Source organism: Dipteris shenzhenensis, chromosome 30, assembly GCF_047967505.1.
Source record: "Dipteris shenzhenensis isolate YYH24624 ecotype China chromosome 30, Dip_SZ_1.0, whole genome shotgun sequence".
NCBI classification, from domain to species: Eukaryota; Viridiplantae; Streptophyta; class Polypodiopsida; order Gleicheniales; family Dipteridaceae; genus Dipteris; species Dipteris shenzhenensis.
The window spans coordinates 44,088,061-44,109,492 of NC_141625.1; the positions used below are offsets into that span (position 1 = coordinate 44,088,061).

At 47.5% G+C, this 21,432-nt stretch overlaps 1 protein-coding gene across 5 annotated transcripts in view; it reads right to left on the minus strand.

Moving 5' to 3' along the window:
* Nucleotides 1-374: 374 nt before the first annotated feature.
* Nucleotides 375-21,432, minus strand: part of LOC147882183 (clathrin adaptor complexes medium subunit family protein) — a 54,423-nt gene continuing 33,365 nt past the window's right edge. For 2 of the 5 annotated variants that reach the window (XR_015543969.1, XR_015543968.1), the window contains exons 7-10: nt 1,751-1,798; nt 1,502-1,621; nt 1,309-1,360; nt 375-676 (exon numbers count right to left, since the gene is read on the minus strand). Coding sequence is in view for 3 of the 5 variants with exons in the window: in XM_087401950.1 (XP_087258076.1) it covers nt 1,550-1,621; nt 1,751-1,798 (120 nt within the window). In the remaining 2 variants the exon portion in view is untranslated. The other 3 variants (XM_087401950.1, XM_087401951.1, XM_087401952.1) reach the window with 3 other exon arrangements.

Genomic DNA, 21,432 nt, shown 5'->3' on the forward strand with positions numbered 1-21,432 from the left:
GTTACTACCAACCTTTTTATGTAGGTTTACATTACGTAATGCATTTGACATCCATCCAAAGAAAAGAACACAAAACTATAGGTGTAAATAAAAAGCCAAAAAGGCTGATTAATAAAGATGAGACCACATCCATTAAGGGTATAAAGGTAGAGAAGTGAAATGTGTAGGAAACTATGGATGGTACCATTTAGGCTAATAATGCTGCTAGCATTCATTTAGAAAATGAGAAAGATAGTGTCAGCATGGCTCACAAAGGCTCGATCGAGGAGATAATGGCTAACGTAATTGTTGATATGCACATGGGTGTGAGAATCCTAAGTGACGACGAGACATTGGAGTAGATGCTTCCAAAAAGAGAAAGAAGGACAAAGCTCTGAGATAGATCATAGGGCCTTCAGCTTCTTCGTAAACAAGCCATAAAAAGAGCCCAGACCCAGCAGCCTCGAAGTACCCCCAAAGGCAGCTTGAGATCTGCGCCAAAGTAGCTCAAAGCACCAGCAACGTCTGGCCCAAATACACGAACGGCAGGTAACAATTGTGGCCAGTCGGAATTGCGAGGCAGCTCCCAAAATGAGCTTCGAACTGGAAGCCCAGCGAGTCAAACTGCACAAAACCAACCCGAACGGGCACCACCAAGTTGCAGCCTGCTGGGAAGGGTCCTTACAGAACTGCGACCTGCTGGGGATAGAGGCAATGCGACCTGTGGGAGGGTAGCTATGGTACCTGTGACCAGTCCTAGTGCTCCCGGGTGAGCCACGAACCAGCAAACGTCATGCAGTCACAGCACCTGATCACAAACCAGAAAACAAGGCTGGAAAGGGGGGAAATACAGCTTGAGCGAGGGGAAAGGAAGGAGAGGGGAGGGGAGATCAGAGGTGGAAGGAGCAAAACGAAAAGGAGAGGGCAGGGAAGGCAGCACGGGAGAGGCAGGGAGCAAGCACCACAGATGTCTACTTATCCATTGTTCAGTTAATCACACACTCCAAATCTTGGAGAGAGAACTGGAAACTGTTAATCTATTCTCACCATTGCATTCCACCCAAAAAAGGCTGGAACTGGTACATAATAATATTCATTTTGGCACGTCAAATATAGCCAGGCATCGAAAATACATCTTTCAGTAGAGCAATTTCTGAGTTACTGCAGCAGTCAGAGTTCATTCTTCATAAGAGAAGTATTGACATGATTGAGTACATGCCTGGACAGCTATCATGCCAGACAATTTCATTCCCCTGCTATTTCCTTGCTAATTGTACAATTGCAACCCTGATAAATCATCTCTGGTCTCAGAACAAGAGTCGAGAAAGTTGGCATTGCTAGGAAAAGATCAAGTTTTTCTCCTCATCAAAAACCTTCGCTCCTGCTCATGAAACAAAACCTCAGACTGTGAGTCTTCATTAAATTGCATTTAAAATCCCGATAGCTAGTATATAATAAGTACAATCGAAAAAGCAAAACGAAAAAGCATTTGTTGACAAATTTGTAAACGAAACTCACGTACATGAAAATCTCGGATTGATTAAAAGACAGCCATTGATCATTTTGACAATCAAGCTTTATGTGAAGCTACATGAGGATATCTACCCAAGGAGTTCCAAAGAACGTAGTCTCCAGCTACAACCTGATTTTGTCAAACATAGGGTAGATGGAAAGGATATGATTTAAAAAATCCAACCATCGCATGAGAAACTTCACATTACTAGCAAACAAAAAATTGATGTACTGATTGAGCATTCAAGGGATTCCATACCTGTGCAGAGGCTTCACATGGTACTTTCACAGCTGGATAGATCCCTACCTATAACCAAAAAATAGAACAAACATTAAGACCATATCAGATCCAAGAAATTACAAAAGCTCTTTGTGCCCCAAATAAACAGGTATGACCAAAAAAACTATCACGATGAAAAGCCATCACGGTTTGTAAAAAACGTGAAGTCTAGAGCCTCTAGGTCCATGATTTGTAAGCTTCCCAAAACGGACCTGTTTAATATTGTTTACTTGTAATGGGAATTTGGGACCACAAACAACAAGTTTAATGCACACAAATCAGGATTAGTAAAGAGACTCCTCTCAGTAAGAGTTGCCTGCCATTGAATCGCCTTGTTGCTAGGTGATCTGCGCCTGTTGGCTCCAAGGTGTGCTGGTTCCTACTCCCTTTTGATCATAAGTCTGCCATATTCTGCCTTATTGCTGATTGATGCACTCCTGCAATTTCCTTTGCTCCATAGGGTACTATACTAACTCTCCTTCTGATATGCTCTAGACTCCTCTGTCTCTATATGTACTGCTGAATATGCATATTGTTCATTTTATGAGATTGGCTCTGACGATCATGCAGTGTCATCTGCCAGTGAGACTCACGTAGTTCCGAATGCAAACAGTTGTCTAGTTTTGGGTCTGCTTACAATAAGACATTCAACAAAATTCAGTCATACGTTTCATATGGACCACCTGTCGATTGTGACCCAATTCGCATATTAAACAAGGCCTGCCCTACCCAATCTAGCTCACTAGCCCGCCGCCTGATAAGTCCTCCAATTCACACAATTTCAGGGACAAGTGAGCAACCTATTAGTGGGACTTTTCTAGTATTCGATGAGGCATGGAGGTGCTATAGTAGGATCCCAACATAGCACGTTTCTTACACATGTACACATTCCTTCCCAATCTTAACATCTAGATGGATTTTCTTAAAGCAATACATCCTTCAGCAATGAATATTTCCAAAAGATTTATCATTACGCAACAATCATTGGCGGGGAGACCCTTGAATACTCAACAGTGTTAATATGAGCTCCCTGGTTAGCTTAGACGAGATGTCATTCAAGTCCTTAATACTACAAATGTCTTCGATAATACATGTTGCCAATAATAGAATTGGGAGGGTCGAAAAATAGACTGTTAGCTCTTTGCAACATGCCACAAACATGCTGGGCTCTTCTTGCAGCATGCTGCATGCATCTGTAGCAAAACTTTGGAATGGTGCCTTGCAGGTCACTGCAGTGCCATTCCAATATTTAATCACCTATTGGCTTAAGGCTTCCACCCACATCAACAGGCATAAGAATTGAGAGGAATAATGGTACGGAAACAAGGAATACCTGCTTTAGCCTAGTCTACATTGATTGATTGCAAGTCATTCTCTCCTTCAAATTGCAAATTAGATTCTAGCTCTTGCTTGCAGCACTTAAGGGCTTCTATTGTGCCTTCTTGTGCTTATGTTCACCTCCAAGCTCTATCCCTTGAAAGCAGACCTCTCCTGCATTGAATGAACCTTTATCTAATCACATACCGGCTTCTACTTTTCATTCTTGTGCTCCTGCTCACCTCCAAGCTCCATCTCTTGAAAGCAGACCTCTCCTGCATTGAATGAACCTTGATCTAGGCCTATTGTACACTCTTGGATCAAATTCATTGCACCACAAGCATCCCCTTGACAAAATCAAGAATTTTTTGCTGCTGTACTGCCTTTTGCTGATCTGTGAGTACATGTCCAGCCTCCTAAAGGTCACTTGGGATCTGAATATTGAGCCTACATGCGGTCTATACTTCCTACAACCTACTGCTTCCCTTCTTGCTCAATTGAGATGATCTGGAGTGTTTTGGAGACTCTTCTTGCCAGCTGTGGCTTGGAACTCACACAAAGATGTCACCTAGCACTTCTTGCTTTGGGACACCTCTTGTGCAAATCCAATTTGTAGATTTAGAATTTGAAAGTCATATTTGACTGGCGATTTGATGATTGGAACACCAAGAGTGCTTATGATTTGAATTAGCTAGACTATTTGTGAGAGCATATCTATAAATTGTATAGGCTACCAGCCAGAATTGTTAGTGACTGGGATAGCAAATTTAACAGCCATTTTTGGAGGGCTGTGTTGTAGAGACAAAGGGAGAAAGATACTCATTCACAATGTTCTTCTATACACGATGCCCAAAAATCTGTACATCCCTAAGCCCACACTACTCAAGGCATATATAAAAGAGAGCCTTTAGGACTCTTCACACCACTTCTTTAAAGAAGTCTAGTCATCCTCATTATCCACATCTATCTATTCACACGCATACACATGGCTATGCATCTACAATCTCCCCCTCAAGCTCAGCATGAGCTTGTACATCACATAAACCCAAAGAATCTCTAAAAAGACAACTTATCTTCACCCAAAGAGTTAGTAAATATCTACAATCCGAGCATCTGTCCTCACATATCTCAAGTCAATTTCACCACTTCTCACTTCTCCCTGATGTAGTGATAGTGGACCTCTATATGTTTTGTACTTGCATGGTAAATGGGATTCCTAGTCAGCATGATAGTACTTATGTTGTCACAGTAGATCAGTACTGGACCGTCAATGCATGCTCCCGACTCTGAAAGAAGCAATCTCAGCCAAGTTTCTTTACACGCTGCTATGGCAGCCCCTCTATACTCCACTTCTGTACTAGACAAAGCAACAATGGGTTGTTTCTTGCTGCTCCAACTAATCACACTACTCCCAAGAGAGAATGCATAGCCACCAGTTGACCTTCTATCATCAATGCTGCCATCCCAATCTGCATCGGTGTAACCATGCAAGCATATTCCTCCTTCCTTGGCATAAAACAAGCCAACATTAATTGTGGCTTCCACATATCGAAGTTTTTTTCCCACCGCATCAAGGTGACTCTTGCAAGGCTTTTGCATAATTGATTCACCATACCCAAAGCATAACTCAAGTCCGGTCTAGTGTAAGATATACGAGAATTCCAGCCATCTTCCGGAACAAGTCACATCCTGCAAGTAGTACCCATTATCAACCATCTTAGTATTTTGCTCAAGGGGTGTTTCAATTGGTTTACATACTGTCATATCATATTTTTTCAGCATGTCCAATGCATATTGCCTTCGTAGCATCCAAATACCATGTGGTGAATCAATTACCTCAATCCCAAGGAAATACCTTAGCTGTCCAAGATCCTTCATGTCAAATTCACATAACAATCTCTTCTTTGTTGCTGTAATTCCTGCATCAAGACTCTCCGTGATGATTAAATCATCCACGTATATGATCACAATCACCATTTTTACTCCCTCTTGCTTCACGTATATTGAGCTATCAGCTTTAGATTGCTTGAAGTGCATATTCAGCAAGGTTTTACTCATACTCTCGCACCAAGCTCTTGGAGCTTGCTTCAGCCCATACAAGGCTTTCCTTAACTTACACACATACATACAATATTTGGGATGCATGTACCCCTCAGGCTGATGCATATAAACTTCCTCATGAAGTGTACCATTCAAGAAAGCATTTTTGACATCCATTGGATATAGCTTCCACCCATGCATGCTTGCCAAAGCAATCACGGTCCCTATGGTGGTCATCTTTGCCACCGGGCTGAATGTTTCATCATAATCCAACCCATATGTTTAGGCATACCCTTTTGCCACTAACCTTGCCTTGTATCTCTCCACACTTCCATCCAATTTGCACTTCACTTTATAAACCCATTTGCAGCCAATAATAATGCTTTCTTTCCTGTTGGGAGTTTGACAAGCGTCCAAGTGTTCTTCTTATCCAAGGCATCCATTTCTTTATGGCATCCCTCTAATTTGGCCTCTTCAAAACTTGAAGGCTCAACATGCTGCACTTTGCTAACCATATATGCATAGTACATCCTCATATATCCATTGTAGGTCAATCTATCCACGGTGTGTTTCACCCTTTCCGATCTTCTTAAGGGTTGTGTACTTGCCATTTGCTTCCTAGCATGTGGTGGCACATACCTTGAGGCATGCTTTGTCTCTTGATCTTTAACAAGCTGTAGTTCACTCCCTTCATCACTCCTTGCATCCTCAACACTCTCTTCTACTTCAACTATTTGCTTACCTTTGTTCGCATGCTTGCTCCCCCTTAATCTTCCACTCCATGGGCTCACACTATCAACACTTTCCTCATGTTGTGATGGTCCTGACATCACTTTACTCGAGGGTCCAGCTTTCTCATATGCTCATCCTCTACAACAATTGGTTTGGGCTCATACTACGCTTCACGCTCACTAAACTTCACATCCCAGCTCTCATATACTTGTCTAGTGATAGAATTATAGCATTTATATCCCTCTCTCTCAGCCGGGTATCCTAAAACACCCATTTTACAGCCCTAGGCTTCAACTTATTCCTTATCTCATTCGGCACATGCACATAACAAACACAGCCAAACATCTTCAAATAAGCCAAGGTTGGCTTGCACCCATAAAGCTTTTCAAAAGGTGTCAACCCATGTATGGCATCTGTAGGTCTTCTATTCATGATATACACGGCCGTATGTACCGCTTCAACCCAAAAACTCAATGGCATATTCATTTCATCCATCATGGCTCTAGCCATGTCACCAATCACCCTATTCTTCCTTTCCACAATCGAATTTTGTTGAGTGACCCACCTCTTAATGCCTTGGCCATATAGAAATTCATCAAACTCATAGGACATATATTCTCCACCATTGTCCGTATGAAAGCACTTTATATAGCATCAAAGCAACTTTGCTATCATTCTCTGAATTGGCAAAACACTTAAAAGGCATCACTTTGGCTTTTCAAGAAATATACCCGTGTTATTCGGCTGTTGTAATCATCTATAAAAGTGATATAGTATCTTCCTCCCTCAGGTGTTGCATGGTCCGTAGGTCCCTAAATATCCGAATGAAGGGTACTTGCTCATCCTTCCCCTCTTTGGAAATGGCAATCTTGTTTGTGAAATCTAGATGGCCAAATATGGGCAGCCCTCTCACCAATTCTTTGGTTTGCATCTCCTTAAAGCATCTATAATTAATGTGCCAAAGTTCAGCCTCTTGATCTTGTCTGGGGGCATTATTGGCATACATACCTTACTGTAAATAAGGCTTTCCTGCATCAAATGTAAACAATCTCCTCTCTTTTAACCTTTGGCAACAATCTTGTCCACTTTGCCATTATGAGACTCTTCTATAAAGCATCCAAACTTATTGAAACGCACTTGGTAGTCTTGATCAGCCATTTGACCAGCGGAAGCAAGATTTTTTGTGATTGTGGGCACATATAAAACATCTCCCAATGTATTCTCCACACCACACTTATCCCTCCAAGGAATATCACCAATATAAGTAATCTTGTGCATAGTATCATCTCTTGTGCATAGTATCATCTCCCATAGAAACGACTCCTCCTCGGGCATATCATCCTTGTGAATGAGCCACTCACCATGATGTGTCATATGATTCGTGGCTCCCGAATCTATGAACCAATCATCACTAAATGAAGGCTCTTGCATGCTGCTCATAACACGCTCCATATTAAAGAGGTGAGTGCCATATCCATGCTCATGTGCATACTCTCTTCCACATAATGATTGTATTGTGGCCTTCCACCACGCCCTCTATGTGTAGCATTATGCTTTGCATAACAGTCTCGCTCATAGTGCCCAAACTTACCACAAAAGTGACAATTTCCAGCTTGTGAAGTATGAGTGGCCCTTCCTCTACCACGGGGTGTGGCTCTCCCCCTTCCTCTTGGCATGTAACCATGTCGTCTTTTAGCAAACTCATTTCTGTCCATAGTGTTTTGATGGGCATATGAGACTCTCCCACGGCGCCTTAGGGGTCCACTTCGCCCTCTACAATCACCTCTACCACCCCGGTGATAAAACAAATTGTCTCTTCCAATACTTGTGGAGGCTTTGAGCCCAAGCTTCACCTCTTCCATCATGCATAGTGCAACCAGCTTCTCAAAATCAAGCATAGTACCTCGCACGGAAATAGAAGCATCCAACGATTTTTTTTTTTTTTTTTTTTTTTTTTAAGAAAGAAACCTTCTATTAATGCTTGAAAGACTTCATACAAAACAACAGCCCCGAAGGTGCTGAGTATGGAAAAAATCAAAAAAGGCTGAAAGAAAAGAACCCGCCTGTACCAAAGAAACCTAGCTCACTGCCTAGGGGATCTCTGGTACTGGGGCTAACAGCCACGTGGGGGGACTATACACCCAGCGAATCCCTAGCGGAGTGAAGATGTAGAAAACTCCTAAAGGCCAAGCCTTGCAGACGAGCACGCCTCTCGATGGTCGCTCTAGAGCTTGGAGTCCCACGCTCCCAGCTGGAGCATAGAGTATAGATGATATCCTGCCAGATGGCAACCATGGTAGCCAAAGGTGGAACCGGATGTTCACCCATCACGAGACTGCAGCGAGCCACCCAAATGTTCCACGCAATGATACTGGATACCACCTCCCAAACGTTGTCCTCCGAAGGAGAAAGGGAAGCTAGGCTATCAAGAGGGACTGGCTCATGAAGCGCTATCCTTTGAATGCTCTGACCATGTATCCGGTCAGCTGGGCAGATCTCATCAATCTGGAACGCGTGTCCTCCCTCAATCAACCAGGCCACCATCCCCTAGGTGTAGTCCCTCTGAAGACTCCGCATACGGGTCATGATCCTGAGGGCTCCCATCCAGATCCTTGCTACTCTACGACAGCTCCAAAGGCAATGTGGGATCGTCTCCAGGAAACCAACAGAGCAACAATGGCACTGCCCCTTCACTCACATCTACTCCAACCACGGTCCGATGGACAAGCCTCCGTGGACAGCCAGCCAGAAGTAGGATATCTTCCTCGACTACAGGTTGGACCATAACCGCGTCCAAAACTTGGAACGGACATCCCGAGGCACTCTCTGGGTCACCCAATGCCGCTCCCTCGAGGGGGTCCACCTCGAAGAGTCCATCTGAAGCCTCCTGCCAATCCGTGTGGTGTAGCAAAAGAAGGGCATCTCGTCCATCTGCTCGGCAAGGCCACCCCTGGAGAGCCATAACCACTTCCCCGGATCCCACTAGACCTCCCTCAAGGGTCTACCCTCCCACAACCAGAGGCGCCATCTGGGGGCCACCTGCTCTGAGATATTGGGAGGGTCAATGTGCCTCGCCTTCCCGAAACGTCCCACCACTCTGATCATCTGCTAGTGAATGCCATCAAGACTTCCATCCATCTCAGGATCTCTCTCAGTGAGCAAATGAAGTAGGCCTCTAGGTCCTACACGAAAGAAGCCGAGGTGCGTGCTGTCTCTTTGCATCATCATCGTCAAGCGGACACCAGTTTGAGAAAACTGCCCCAACCAAATGATGTCCCTCCAAACGCGAAGTCCCTCCCACCAAGACTCAGGGATGGTTAGGTCAATCTCTCTCATTCACTGCCTTGCCCCTCGCAGATGCGCTACGGCACGGCGCGCCAAGCCTCACCTCTGCCTCCATGGGTAGTCTGATCCATCTGCCAAAAGACCTAGCCGGACCACTATCCCACTGTGCCCAACCAATGTGCATCCGTTGTCCGAGCATACGCTCCTCCTGATCTCGGATCTCTGGGTGCCACATAAGGGATTGACACTCAAACTCCTCTCTGCATCTGGGTAGAGCACGAATGAGACCCCCTGCTAGTCTCTGCCAAACCCTGTGAAGGCTCCTCATCAAGGGGAAACCCTTTCCTATAAGGGGGGCCTCTAGGAAGATCCCCCTGTGTGAAGACTGCCATTGTCCTCTGATGCGTGGGGTGTTCCTGAGAAGCCCTCATTGTAAGAGGAGCTTCCAGGGCTCTGCACCTGGGGTGAGGTTGCGAACAACCAACTTGGCCAGGAGGGCTCTGCTCTGCATCTCCGAATCTATGATACCCAAGCCTGCGGCATGATCACCGTCTGCCAAGCGACCCAGGCTCTAGTATTCCGCGTGTCGTCCGATCTTGCCTAAAGGAAATTCCGAACTAACATTCAGAGCTGCCCAATGCATCCTCTGTGGAAGCACCAGCAGGAGGCAATATACCAAGCTGTGGCAAGAAGGTCCTGGTTTGCCACTAAGGCACAACCTGCTAGGGAGAGCTTGGCCGAGTTCCAGTAGAGAAGCTTGCACCGAACAATCTCAAGGATCGGGACGATCAGCTGCTCTGTTGTAATGTCAATACCAACCTGCCATCCGAGATATCTCGCTGTCTGGCTCCACGGTATCCATCTGAAGCCAAAGTCACTCCCCCACTCATAAATCTCCTGTGTCTCCTCATAGCCCGTGAAGAAACCTATAGACTTTATCCAGTTGATCCGCACAAGGCCTCGCAGTAGATAGCCAAGGCTCCCATGACTCTCTCCAAACTCGTTGTGGTGCCCTCAACATACAAGGCCGTGTCATCTACAAAGGAGTCAAGCAATTCCTCCTCTTGTCTAATTGGGAGCCTCAACCCTATGAGGCCTGCCACCTATGATCTCAAGTAGTAGCCTAAAGCCTCCACCACGAACAAGAAGAGGAAGGGAGCGAGGCTAGAACTCCCCGCATAAAGCGCAGAAACTCCTCTGACCCATTTGTCTGAGAAACCCAATTTCCGCATAGTGCCCTCCAAGAAGGACCACTCCACCCTGTCGTAGGCCTTCTCAAAATCCAAGAGAAGGACGGCCAACGGCTGTGACTCCTCCCTAGACCAATCCACTGCCTCCCAGAACATGAAGATGTTGTCTAGGATGATGCTGTGTGTTGTGGATGATGTCAGTAAGATGGGGCCGTAACCGCAAGCTCAAGACATTGGCGAGAATCTTGTATGCAGTATCAAGCAGAGTGATCGGTCTCCACTACCGGATGTCTGACCTATCTCCCCCTTTCGGGATCAAACAAATCCACCCCCTGCTCAAGGATTGATTGAGGGAGCCCGTGTTAAAAAGCTCCTGGCATGCTGGTTGGATTGGGGTGGAGATAATCTCCCATAAGTTCCGAAAGAAGGCTGGAGTCAAGCCATCATTGCCAGGACACTTCTAGATCGGGAGAGCCTTGAGGGCTTCCCAGAGCTCCTCATCTGTGAAAGGCTCCTCCAACCTGCTGCATAAATCCTACGAGACTACTGTCAGAACGTGATCCAAACTACCTCTCGGGCCACAATACCAACTGGAGTCATCCTCTCTATCTGAAAGAGCTGGCTGTAAAAACATGTGGTCATGTCTAAGATCTCCTATGGGTCAATGTGCATGATGCCCTGTGGATCTCGGAGATGCTGCAGCTGTGTGCCTGCCGATCCAGGCCCAGTGGTCTGGAAAAACTGCTTGTTGTACCCACCGGACCCAAGAAGAGTGATAGGAGAACTCAACCTGCCGAATTCCCGTGTCCTGAAGCTCAAGGCGAGCGCTCTCGAACCTATCGCTAAGCCACTGAGAACCTGAGTCCTGCTCCCTGAGCCGCTCTATGGAGGCGAGGTCTCTCCTCAAAGCCCGCTCATGCTCCTGAAGAGTCCTCCGCCTAAGGGCGTGAGCCTATAACTATAGCCATGCCGATTCAGATGTTGCAGCTGCAGCTTCCATGGAGCACTTCACCTCCTCCCTCTCCCTTCCCTTCCCAATTCCCTTTCCTCAATCCCTCCAAACGCTTTACCCCTCCATCCTCCGCTCTCCACTCTTCCTCTATGATGGTTCAGGCCTTGCTTTCCAAACACCTACCGCATGGGACTTCCACTCGCCCGCGCTTCATAAATATGTGTAGCTCCTTGCAACATTGGTGCCCGCTGGTGTGGCTGTACTTGGATGCAGCCTTCTCATTATGGGAACGCCAGCACTCGCACGGTGTCATCTCTTACTACTACCAACTCCTTGCCATGACCTGCTGGATCTCCTCGTCCTGCAAAAGGTCCTTTGGAATGCGGACCCCCTTCTGGGGAAGACCTCGACGAGGCTGATCTAAGTGAAGTACTACCGGGGAGTGGTCTGACATCGTGGTACCTGCCAAAATCCCGATAGAGCCGCCTCTGTGCCGTGCCCAGTCCCCAACGTAGAAACGATCTAGTCTCTCAAGCAATCCATCGTGTCTCTTTTGTCCAAAAGAGAGGAGGAGGCTGCTAGGTATCTTGCTGAAATCTGGCTCTCGCCACGGGTCTCCGGCCCACTGATCATGAAAATGAACTACTCCCAGGTGCTACGCTCTGCTGCTGGCATCTCAAAGAAGGAGACGCCACCCTACTTGTCTTCCCCAAACTCCAGGTTGTTGAAGTCCCCTCCAACAATCCAGAAGTCTACATCCGAAAGACACTCTGACAGCCTCCTCCAAAAGGCTAGGCGGTATTGTCTGCACGTTGGGGCATACACGTTCGGGATCCCAATCCTGGACTCTCCCAACCTAACTCCCATCCAAACTGCCCGTCCAAGGATAAGCTCGCCTTGATCGTAGACCTCTGGAGCTAGAGTCTATGAGACTGAGATGCAGACCCCTCCGCTCTGTCCTACTGCAGGGGACCACTCCTGTGGAACTCTCCTTGGGAGAAGTTGGTGTCGCCCTCTGATGTCTGCTGCTGAGAACGTATGCTCCTCAATCAAAAGGATGTCCACTGTCCACCCTACCACTGCCCTCTGCAACTCCTGCCAGAGTATCAGATACTGTGGTTGACTACGAGCACGGTCGTGGAGCCTGTGCACGCTCCAACTCACTATGGTCTAGCTCATGAGGACAAGGGTGCAAAGAACAAGGCTCACTTGTGAGTAGGTGCTTGTTCCAAAAAGACTGCCTTATGTGACTTTACCGGGGGTTTGGAGGGCGAATAGTCCGTGTCTATGCGACGACGTACTAGGGTGGATACCGGCTCAATGCCGATCCTCTATGCCCACTTCATCATGAAGGAGACTTCCACCCCGAACAGCTCCGCACACTTCTAGAGTGACTAGTAGTATGCATGATCCACCTTTGCCTCAAGCAGCAATATGATAACTCCTACCGCCAGACCACACGTCGGCTCCTCTTGCGTGAAGCTCAACTGAAAATTCACCTCTGCACCGTGGGCGTACCAAAGATCTAGTCCCCGTGCTCCCATCCACTTGTCCATTATGCGTGAAATCTGATCTCCCATAATAGCATCAAACACCTCTGGGGTCCACTTCTCCAACCTTGTGGAGGCAAACTGGAAACTCCAAACGGGATGTGTCTTCGAGCCCACTGCGCTGATCAAACCCCCCTTCTGAGGCTACAGGACCATAAGCATTACCTCCAGCAGCGGTAAAGGATAAGAGTCCGGGATCTCCAGGTAATTCTAGGGTTCCAACCTCTAGAAGTCCCGCGGTAAGGGACGCCCAGGTTGTAGGTGGGGAGCTGCTGGCCTGGAGAACGAGCCCCGTCCCTCTAGCTCCCTCCCCGAATGGGCCTGATGCTACGATGAGGGAGTAGAAGGGGACGTCGTCTTACCCTTGCCTACTAGCAGGGGTGTCGAGGCAAGGGAGAGGAGGGAGACTGAGGAACCTACTACGGAGGTGGAGAGGGGGGCGGTGGGGACGGGAGAAGGTGGGGGGACGGAGGGAAGGGGGCGGGTGGTGAGGGTGATCATAGCAAGAGGGGTGAGGGGGGGAGGAGGGGGCGGGAGGAACCCAAGGGAGGGGGGAGGGAGTGGAGGGGAAGGGGGGAGAGATCTAGAGTAGGAGGGGGGGAGATAGGGGCGATCACAGGCTTCCCCTGCTGATCAAGTTCGCCGAGGCTCTGGATCCGCTCCTCCTCAACCGTTGTCTAGCTAACGTTCGCCATCGCCTCATCAGAAACTCCTAAGGCTCACTGCTGATGCAGAGGTGGATGCGAACGCTGAGCCTCCATCACGTGAGGATCATCTGACTGGGCGGTGGCCCCTTCCACTGAGGAAGGTGGATCCCCACGTAAGGGCTCCTACTTCTGTTGTTCCTCATCATGTGACTCGCGGACAACCCTGTCTCTCTCTCTCTCTACGTCTGGCCCTCTCCTTGCGGCGCTTGTGAGTTTGTTTGCTTGGTTTCTTTTTCTTTTAAACTTGGATCCAGTCCCCTTCTGAGGGGGTCACCCAGGGGGTCTAAGACTCATGTTGCTCCTATCTGAGGGGGGGAGGTGCTCGGCCATGGCCACGGGGGAAATCTCTGGCTAGGTGACCCATCTATCTGTAACAAAGACACTAACCTAGTAACCCAGAATTCTCCACTCACTAACGAAGTGTGCTCCCTTCAAGGGTCTCTAGGAGGATCAACTGTGGGAGAGACTCTGGACTCTCAACCACCAATCTGATCCTTGGGACAACGTCATCTACTACAACTGAGGCAGCTGACTCTGATGGGGACTCGAGCACGGTGCCAAATGCCCCACCAATGGAGGGGAGGATGGCTTGATACTCCTTGGGGAGCCCTGCGAAGCGAAGCGTAACCAAAAAACAGAGAACATGGTGTGTCGTGTCCATGTCCTCCACTATAGAGCCATGGTACCAAGGAAAGAGGTACATAAGATCCAAGCCAAGGAGGATGGGGCTCTGCTTCACGAGTATCGAGGCAATGTGAGGAATACGCCTCTTCCATAGATGGTGACCTCTTGGATGTGGTCACCCTCTAATGCCAAGCTCGCTTGGATCCACTCTGGCACCTATCTCCTTGTAGGCGTGAGGCCCACAATTATGCCCACGAGCGCCTTGTCGTGGAGGGACTAAACTGCCTGCTGTACCTGTTGCTTGTCAAGGTTTTCTTTCGCCTTAACAAGTACAAATGCTCCCACTGCAGTGAGGAAGAGGAAAAAAAAGGGAGGGTGAGGAAGGGAGGGTAAGGAAGGACGTCATAGGGGGAGGCAGAGAAGAGGCGGGGTGAGGGAGGGAAAGGACAAGGACGGAAGTGGAAGAAGGAGGAGGGCAAGAAGGAAGAGGAGAGGGGACGAGAAGGAGAGGAGGTTGGGGCAGCAAAAAAGTAGGAAGCAGGGGAAAGAAGGGGGGAGGAGAGAAGGGAGGAAGGAAGGAGAGAAGGAGGGAAGGAGAAGGCGAGGGAGCGGAGAGGAGGTGGGGGAGGGGAGCCGGCGGGGGAGAGAAGAAGGAAGTGGGAGGCCGAAGAGGCGGAGGTGACGGGGGCGGGGCTGGCGAAGGCGCAACGAGCGGAGGGGGGAGGCAACAGAGGCAAAGTGCAGCGGGGAGGGTGAGGGGGGCTGCAGAGGGGGCAGAAGAGGCAGACAAGGCAGCCAGGGGGGGCACGAAAATCATCTTTACAAAGAGCTCATAGCTCTCTTTCTTGGTCAGGTCTTGTCATCATCTATGATTATAGATCGCATCCGCATCCAATGATTTGTATTGATGACCTAAACCACTCAAGGTGATCGACACCAAATCGTCATCTTTCACATTGCAATTTATGGAGGCTAAGTCTTCCATAATTTGCCTTATCTCAGCCACATAGTCCATGATGCTTCTATTTCCTCTCCACATTCCGTGGAGATGCTGCTTGAGCTGAATTTTCCTTGCCTCGGTGTTTGTACCATATAATTGTGAATGATATCCCAAGCTTCACTAAGCATACTAGCCTTCTTGATGTGAGGGATGAGTGTATCGAAAATGCATAAAGATATCCAATGCAATACTTTCTTGATTTTTCCACCCATGTTTTGTACTCAAATTTCAGCTCATCCGATGGTTCATCCCATGGCAACTCCAGGCATTCATCTTCACTCGTGATCAATCCCCAAACACCTTTTCCCATGAGAAAAATTTCCATTCTATAAGACGACGCGCTATAATTATCCTTGGTCAATTTCTCGCCCACTATATGGGTTACTTGAGTGGTCTCACCCATGCTTGATTGACAATAGTTGCTTCCAAATGCAACTTAGCAAGTCTCAAATCAATGGCGCTATTCTGATTTTTCTGAGCACACTCACTTCAACTGAGGTAAACAGCATCCAAATCTGAGCATTCACCCTCTTTTCAAGTGCTTACACTTGCTCAAATTTTAAAGCATCCAAGAGCATCGGCATCCCAGAGCATCAAATTAGAGCACTAAGCAGTCCACAGGTGGGCATCAATTCAAGCATGTACCAATGCACTTATGGCATTTTCCACTTTCTGCAAATGGGTGTATTTTGGCATCAAACGGCCACCAAATGCGTTCCAAACTCGCTCTTGCAATGATTTGCCAAATTAGAATTTATATCCCTCTTTTGGAAAATCAAACATATCCGACTGTGGGCATACACACCCTTATATGCATCCTCCAATTCAAATTTACTGGAAACTGTATTCCAAGTGTTCTAATGCATCAACACTATCACCAACCGGGCATATGACATCCAGTATCAACACTTTTCTGCCCCAACTGTGTGATTTTCTGATTTTGGTATGCAATTCCTGCAACAAATGCTACTCCAAATGGCAATTCGTTCCACCGTGCTACCCACGGGTACTACGCCAATCCTTTGCAAAGTGGTAAATGCAAGAAAGTGAGCAATGAACGCTTACTTGACCTCCAACAAAATGGGCACTTAAAACTTCAGAACTGCCTCAAAGGTTTACACATTCAATTCCAAAGGGGCAAGGGAGTGTGAAGAGGGGTGTATGTGGCCAAAGGTCTCTAAGACCATTCACACCAATACTTTACTTGAATAAGAGACTATGCCAATAAAGTATCACAAGCATTTTCCTGGCATGAACTATTCAACTCAGGAATTTGCTCAGATTTCATCCAAGCACACAGATTCGTCTTGTCTTTGGCTCAAGCCTTGGTGATCTGCTCACCTGCTCCTTTGCATTTTAGAGACAAAATCTTGCAACGAATATAAGCACTGCAGATCACCCACAACGTGATGGTCAAACTAAAAGGATCAATCAAGTCATTGAGGATATGCTTCAAGCATATGTAAGTAAACGGCAAACTAATTGGAAACAATACTTGCCCAATTGGAATTTGCATATAACAGTGCCAAACATTCTGCTACAGGTACTAGTCCATTCATGATGATATAGGGATGTCAACCTAGAGCTCCAATTGCAGTGGGACTCGAAAAAGAGAAGGTTCAAGCGGCCAAAGACTTTCTCGAGGATATGAATCAAATGCTTAAATTAGTTAAAGATAGCATTAGAAGGGCTTAAGATAGGACAAGAAGTTATGCAATGACGGGTAGGGGCTACGCTAATGGGCAGGGACAGGGGCTCCGGTGACGACGATGACGACGGGCTACGGTGACGACAACGATGTCGACGGGCTACGATGACGACAATGCTAATGGGCACGGGCTATGACGACAAGGGGGAGAGAGGGAGAAAGAAAGAAATATATATACATATATATTAACGTCCATGGGAGGCCTCGCGGGCCTATGGAACAAAGTACGGAATCAAGTAACTCATGCAGACCAGTGTGGGTCGGGACAAAGGGATCACTAAGGCCCTTGCTGAGTACTAAAATGCTATACTAGTAAAAAATAGCATGAGAGTGGCATGAAGATATCAAGTGCTCAGAGCTCGAGTCCCAAGTGCATGAACCGGCTCCACGTATCCAGGCTCCATGATGGCTCTCTGATGAGATGCAAAGAGCTCACATATCTGCATCTATCGGGATGTCTCCCGTGGTGGTGGAGGATGTGGTCTCCTCAATCTCTGGATCTGATGGGCTATGTCAAGGGTGATGCCTCGCCTCAGTCGATCTCCTCTAAGGAGAGCTAAAATAGGACGAACCTCGATCGTGTGTGCTCTGGTCGCCTGTCACGCCGTGTACGATCTCTATGCCCCTCGTCTGGCAGTGTTGTGTCGGCTCCCTCCACTGATCCATATATCTCTCATGTCGGCTAGCTCCTCCTCCTCTATCCCAGAGTGCCCTAGGGCCAAGTCAAATGCATAGAAATCCGTGACATGTCTCTGTGCTCGGTCTAGGTACTCGGTCTACCTCGGTACCCAGTGGTGCGGTGGTCCCATCCTCCTGCTCTTTGATATGTCGTATTAGTACCTCCATGTGTCGTCGCATCTCCATCAGGTAGAGCCCAATATAGACCTGGTCCTGGAAGTGGATCAATCGTGAGAGTGGGCCAAAGCCGTACCCCTCCTGAAAAGGCAATGGTAGTGCCCTTGGATCTCATAGTAGGCTGGACAGACACATAGAAAGTGCTCCTCTGTCTCAACCGCCCCCATCGTGCACAACCTGCAAGTCCGCTGCTCTCAAGGTATGCGTGCAGCTCTCCCTGTCTCGATCCTCAGTTGATGGGACGAGACCCACATCTGTCCGATGGCAATCACAGTGCGTGTGAGACTCCTCTGTCCTCCAGATACTAAGGTCTGATAATGAGCCCATCTTCCGATACTCTCAGAAAGTGGTCATAGTAAAGCTGGGTCTTGGTGGGGAACTCCTGGTCCCCCCAAGTGCGAGATGTGCGGAGCTCTAACCGTATGATGCTGTTAATCTCATCTCGTGGGATCGACTCGAGCGGTGCATCCATGCTATACTGAAACCGGGGAAGCCGATCCATTTGAATGACGTGACTCGCAATCCATGCAGTGATGCATGCAAACCATGCTGTACCTACCCCACTCTCAGATAGTCGTATGGAGGACTCTAGTGCCAGCCTCGGAAGTCTCTCGCAAGGTAGGTCCCAAACTCTATGGAGGAAAGTCACTATCTGAAAAATGGCATCAACCTGGAGAGGGGTCATGGCAAACTCTGCCTGTACTATCTGATGGGGGACCGAGGGCTTACTCCGAATCATCATGGAGCCCATAATCACCTGTAGCCGCTCGAATCTCTTCCATTCTGCTGCTGAAATATCACCCCCCAAAAAAGGTGCCGCATACATGGCGGTCGGCCTCATTAGAGTGTCAAAAAGCCAACACTTCGTTGGTGGATCCTAGAAGTGCGCTTGGAAGCACAGTCGCTCTAGTCAGGCCAAGGCACCATGCCCTCGTGTGAGTCGTGCTCTGGCTGCGTGGGTCATCGTGAAAACTGGCCTTGTGAAAACTGCACCCAAGTATGTGTAGGACTGCACAATCTCCACTGGCTGACTCTGGTATGTAAAGCTATGTCGGTGAAGCACTATGTAAGGGGGGGAGAGAGAGAGAGAGAGAGCGAAAGAAAGAGAGAGAAGGGTTTGCATATGTATGTCGTTGGAAGTTGGGGAGCACTCTACAAAACCGTGGTTGGGTGGATCAGACACTGAGAACCCTCTTTGTATGCAGTTGTATCACCACGAGAACCTCGCTTGCTAAGGAAATTCAACCGAGCTCCAATGCATAAGCTTGCACTAGAACAGGGGCAATCTACAGCTCTACAAAAATATCGATACCCAGCCCAAGTACCTCCCTAGTCGCAAACCTCTTGGATCTCCTCTGTCTTTGTGAAGAAACCAATATATTTGGTCTAGTTAATCCAAGCCCCAGAAGCCTTGCAATAAATAGTGAAGGCTCCCTTGACTATCTCAAAGGCTCACTCATGTGCCCTCTACATACAGGGCCGTATCATCTGGAACCCCGAGTCTAGCAGCTCCTCTTGCCGGATCGAAAGCCTCATCTTGGTAAGGCCTGCAGCTTGTGAGCACAAAAAATAGCCAAGCACCTCAGCTACGAAAAGAAAGAGGAAGGGGGCAACCCTGTCATACCGAACATAAAAGAGAAAAGCCTCTCCTGAATGGCCACCAATAAGCACCTGACTAGAACTCCTTGCATACAAAGCTGATCCCCTCTAATCCACCTGTCTTTGAAGCCCAATCTGTAAATGGTTCCTTCTCAGAAGGACCACTCCACCCTGTCATAAATCCTTCTCGAAATCCAAGAGAAGGATAGCTAAATGCCGTGACTCCTCCCGATCCCAATCCACAGCCTCCTAGAAGGTGAAGAAATTATCCGAGATGCTGCACTCCTGAACAACGCATGTCTACGTGTCCTGAATGATATCGAAGAGGTAGGGTCTCAACCGCAAGCTCAAGACCTTGGCTAAGATCTTGTACGCAATGTCCAGTAAGGTGATCAGTCTCCACTGACGGATGTCTTGACATGTCAATCCCTTCGCGATCAAGCAAATCCAGCCCCGCGACTCAATGACCAAGGAAGTGATCCTGAGTCGAATATATCCTAACAACCCAGCCACAGTGGGGAGAGAATGATCTCCCGGAATCTCCAAAAAGAGGACGGGTTCATCTATCCCTAGGGTTTTCTAAGGTGGAAGGGCCTTGAGGGCCTCCTCATCAGTAAACACGGCCTCTAACTGCCTGCTCAAGCTTGGCGGGACTACTGTTGGAACCTCATCCCACACTGCCTCTTAGGCTATACAAGAACCGAGGGAGACTCCTCTTCAAACTAGAACAAATGTCGATATCTATCGAATCTCCTAAGGGTACGTGCATCTATCCCTACGCATCTCTTAGCCGCGCTGAAGCTGCGTCCCAACTGAACCTGACCCAATTGTCTAGAAGAACTGTCTAGTCATCTTGTCTCCCTGCTAAACCCATCTCTTTCTTGAGAATTTTGTAAAATTGTACATTTCATCTTCATGCAAAGCTACGCACAATTCCATCTTATATTCATGCAAATTATTATTATATGTCGATTACGCAATATCTTAGTGGAACAACTAAGAACAAGTTTCCAATTTCTCGCATAGACGACATCCTGGAGAGGTTAAAAGGGGCCACGATTTTCAATAGGATTGATTTGAAGAGTGGATATCGTCCAATAAGGATCCATCCTCATACATCCTTCTGAACCCACGTTTGGCTTATATGAGTTCCTGGTCGTGCTTTTGGGTTGACAAACGCACCAGCCACTTTCAATCGAATGATGGATCGGATTTTCAGGCCCTATAGGCACTTTGCAAGTACTTTTCTTGATGATGTTCTAGTATTTCCCAGCTTTGAAGAAGAACAATTGCTATAGTATTCCAAGAACTTCAGAATAACAAGCTTTACATTAACGGCAAGAAGATTGATTTCTTTCCACTATCTTGATCATATCATCTCCAACGAGGGGATTTAGATGGATCGCACCAAGATTAAAGCCATACAAGAATGGCTAGAACTCAGTTCGGTACATGAAGAACGCAGTTTCTTGGGACTTTGCTCCGACTATATACGATTTATCAGAAATTTTGCTGATATAGCAGCCCCATTGCATGATTTGACTAAGAAATCCGCAATCTTCAGGTGGGGAGAGCGGCAAACGAGATCTCAAAAAACGTTCAAAGAAAAGTTAAATACTTGTTATTCCAAACTCACACAAACCTTTTTATGTGGATTGTGATGCATGCGGAGAGTGTGTGGGAGCTGCTCTTCACCAAGATGGTCGTGTTGTGGCCTAGGAGAGTCAGAGACTGCATGATGCTGAGAGGTATATGGATACTCATGTGAAAGAGATGTCTGTAATTCATGCCCTCACTATTTGGAGGCATTATCTTCTTGGAGCAGATTTTACCGTCAAAACACATCACCAAAGCCTCAAGTGTTTCTTGACACAGACAAAACTCTTCGGAAAGCAGATGAGGTGGGCAAACTTATTGTTCATGTTTTATTTTCGGTTTGTCCACACTCCAGGAGCCCGAAACACAATAGCAGGTGCTTTATCTAGAAGGCCCCATGTGAACAACATTACCATAGCTTATCACAGGGACCTCGAGGAAATGAAAGATCTTTATCTACAGACTTCCCAATTCGGAGATATCATGAGAAACATTCAGCAAGGACA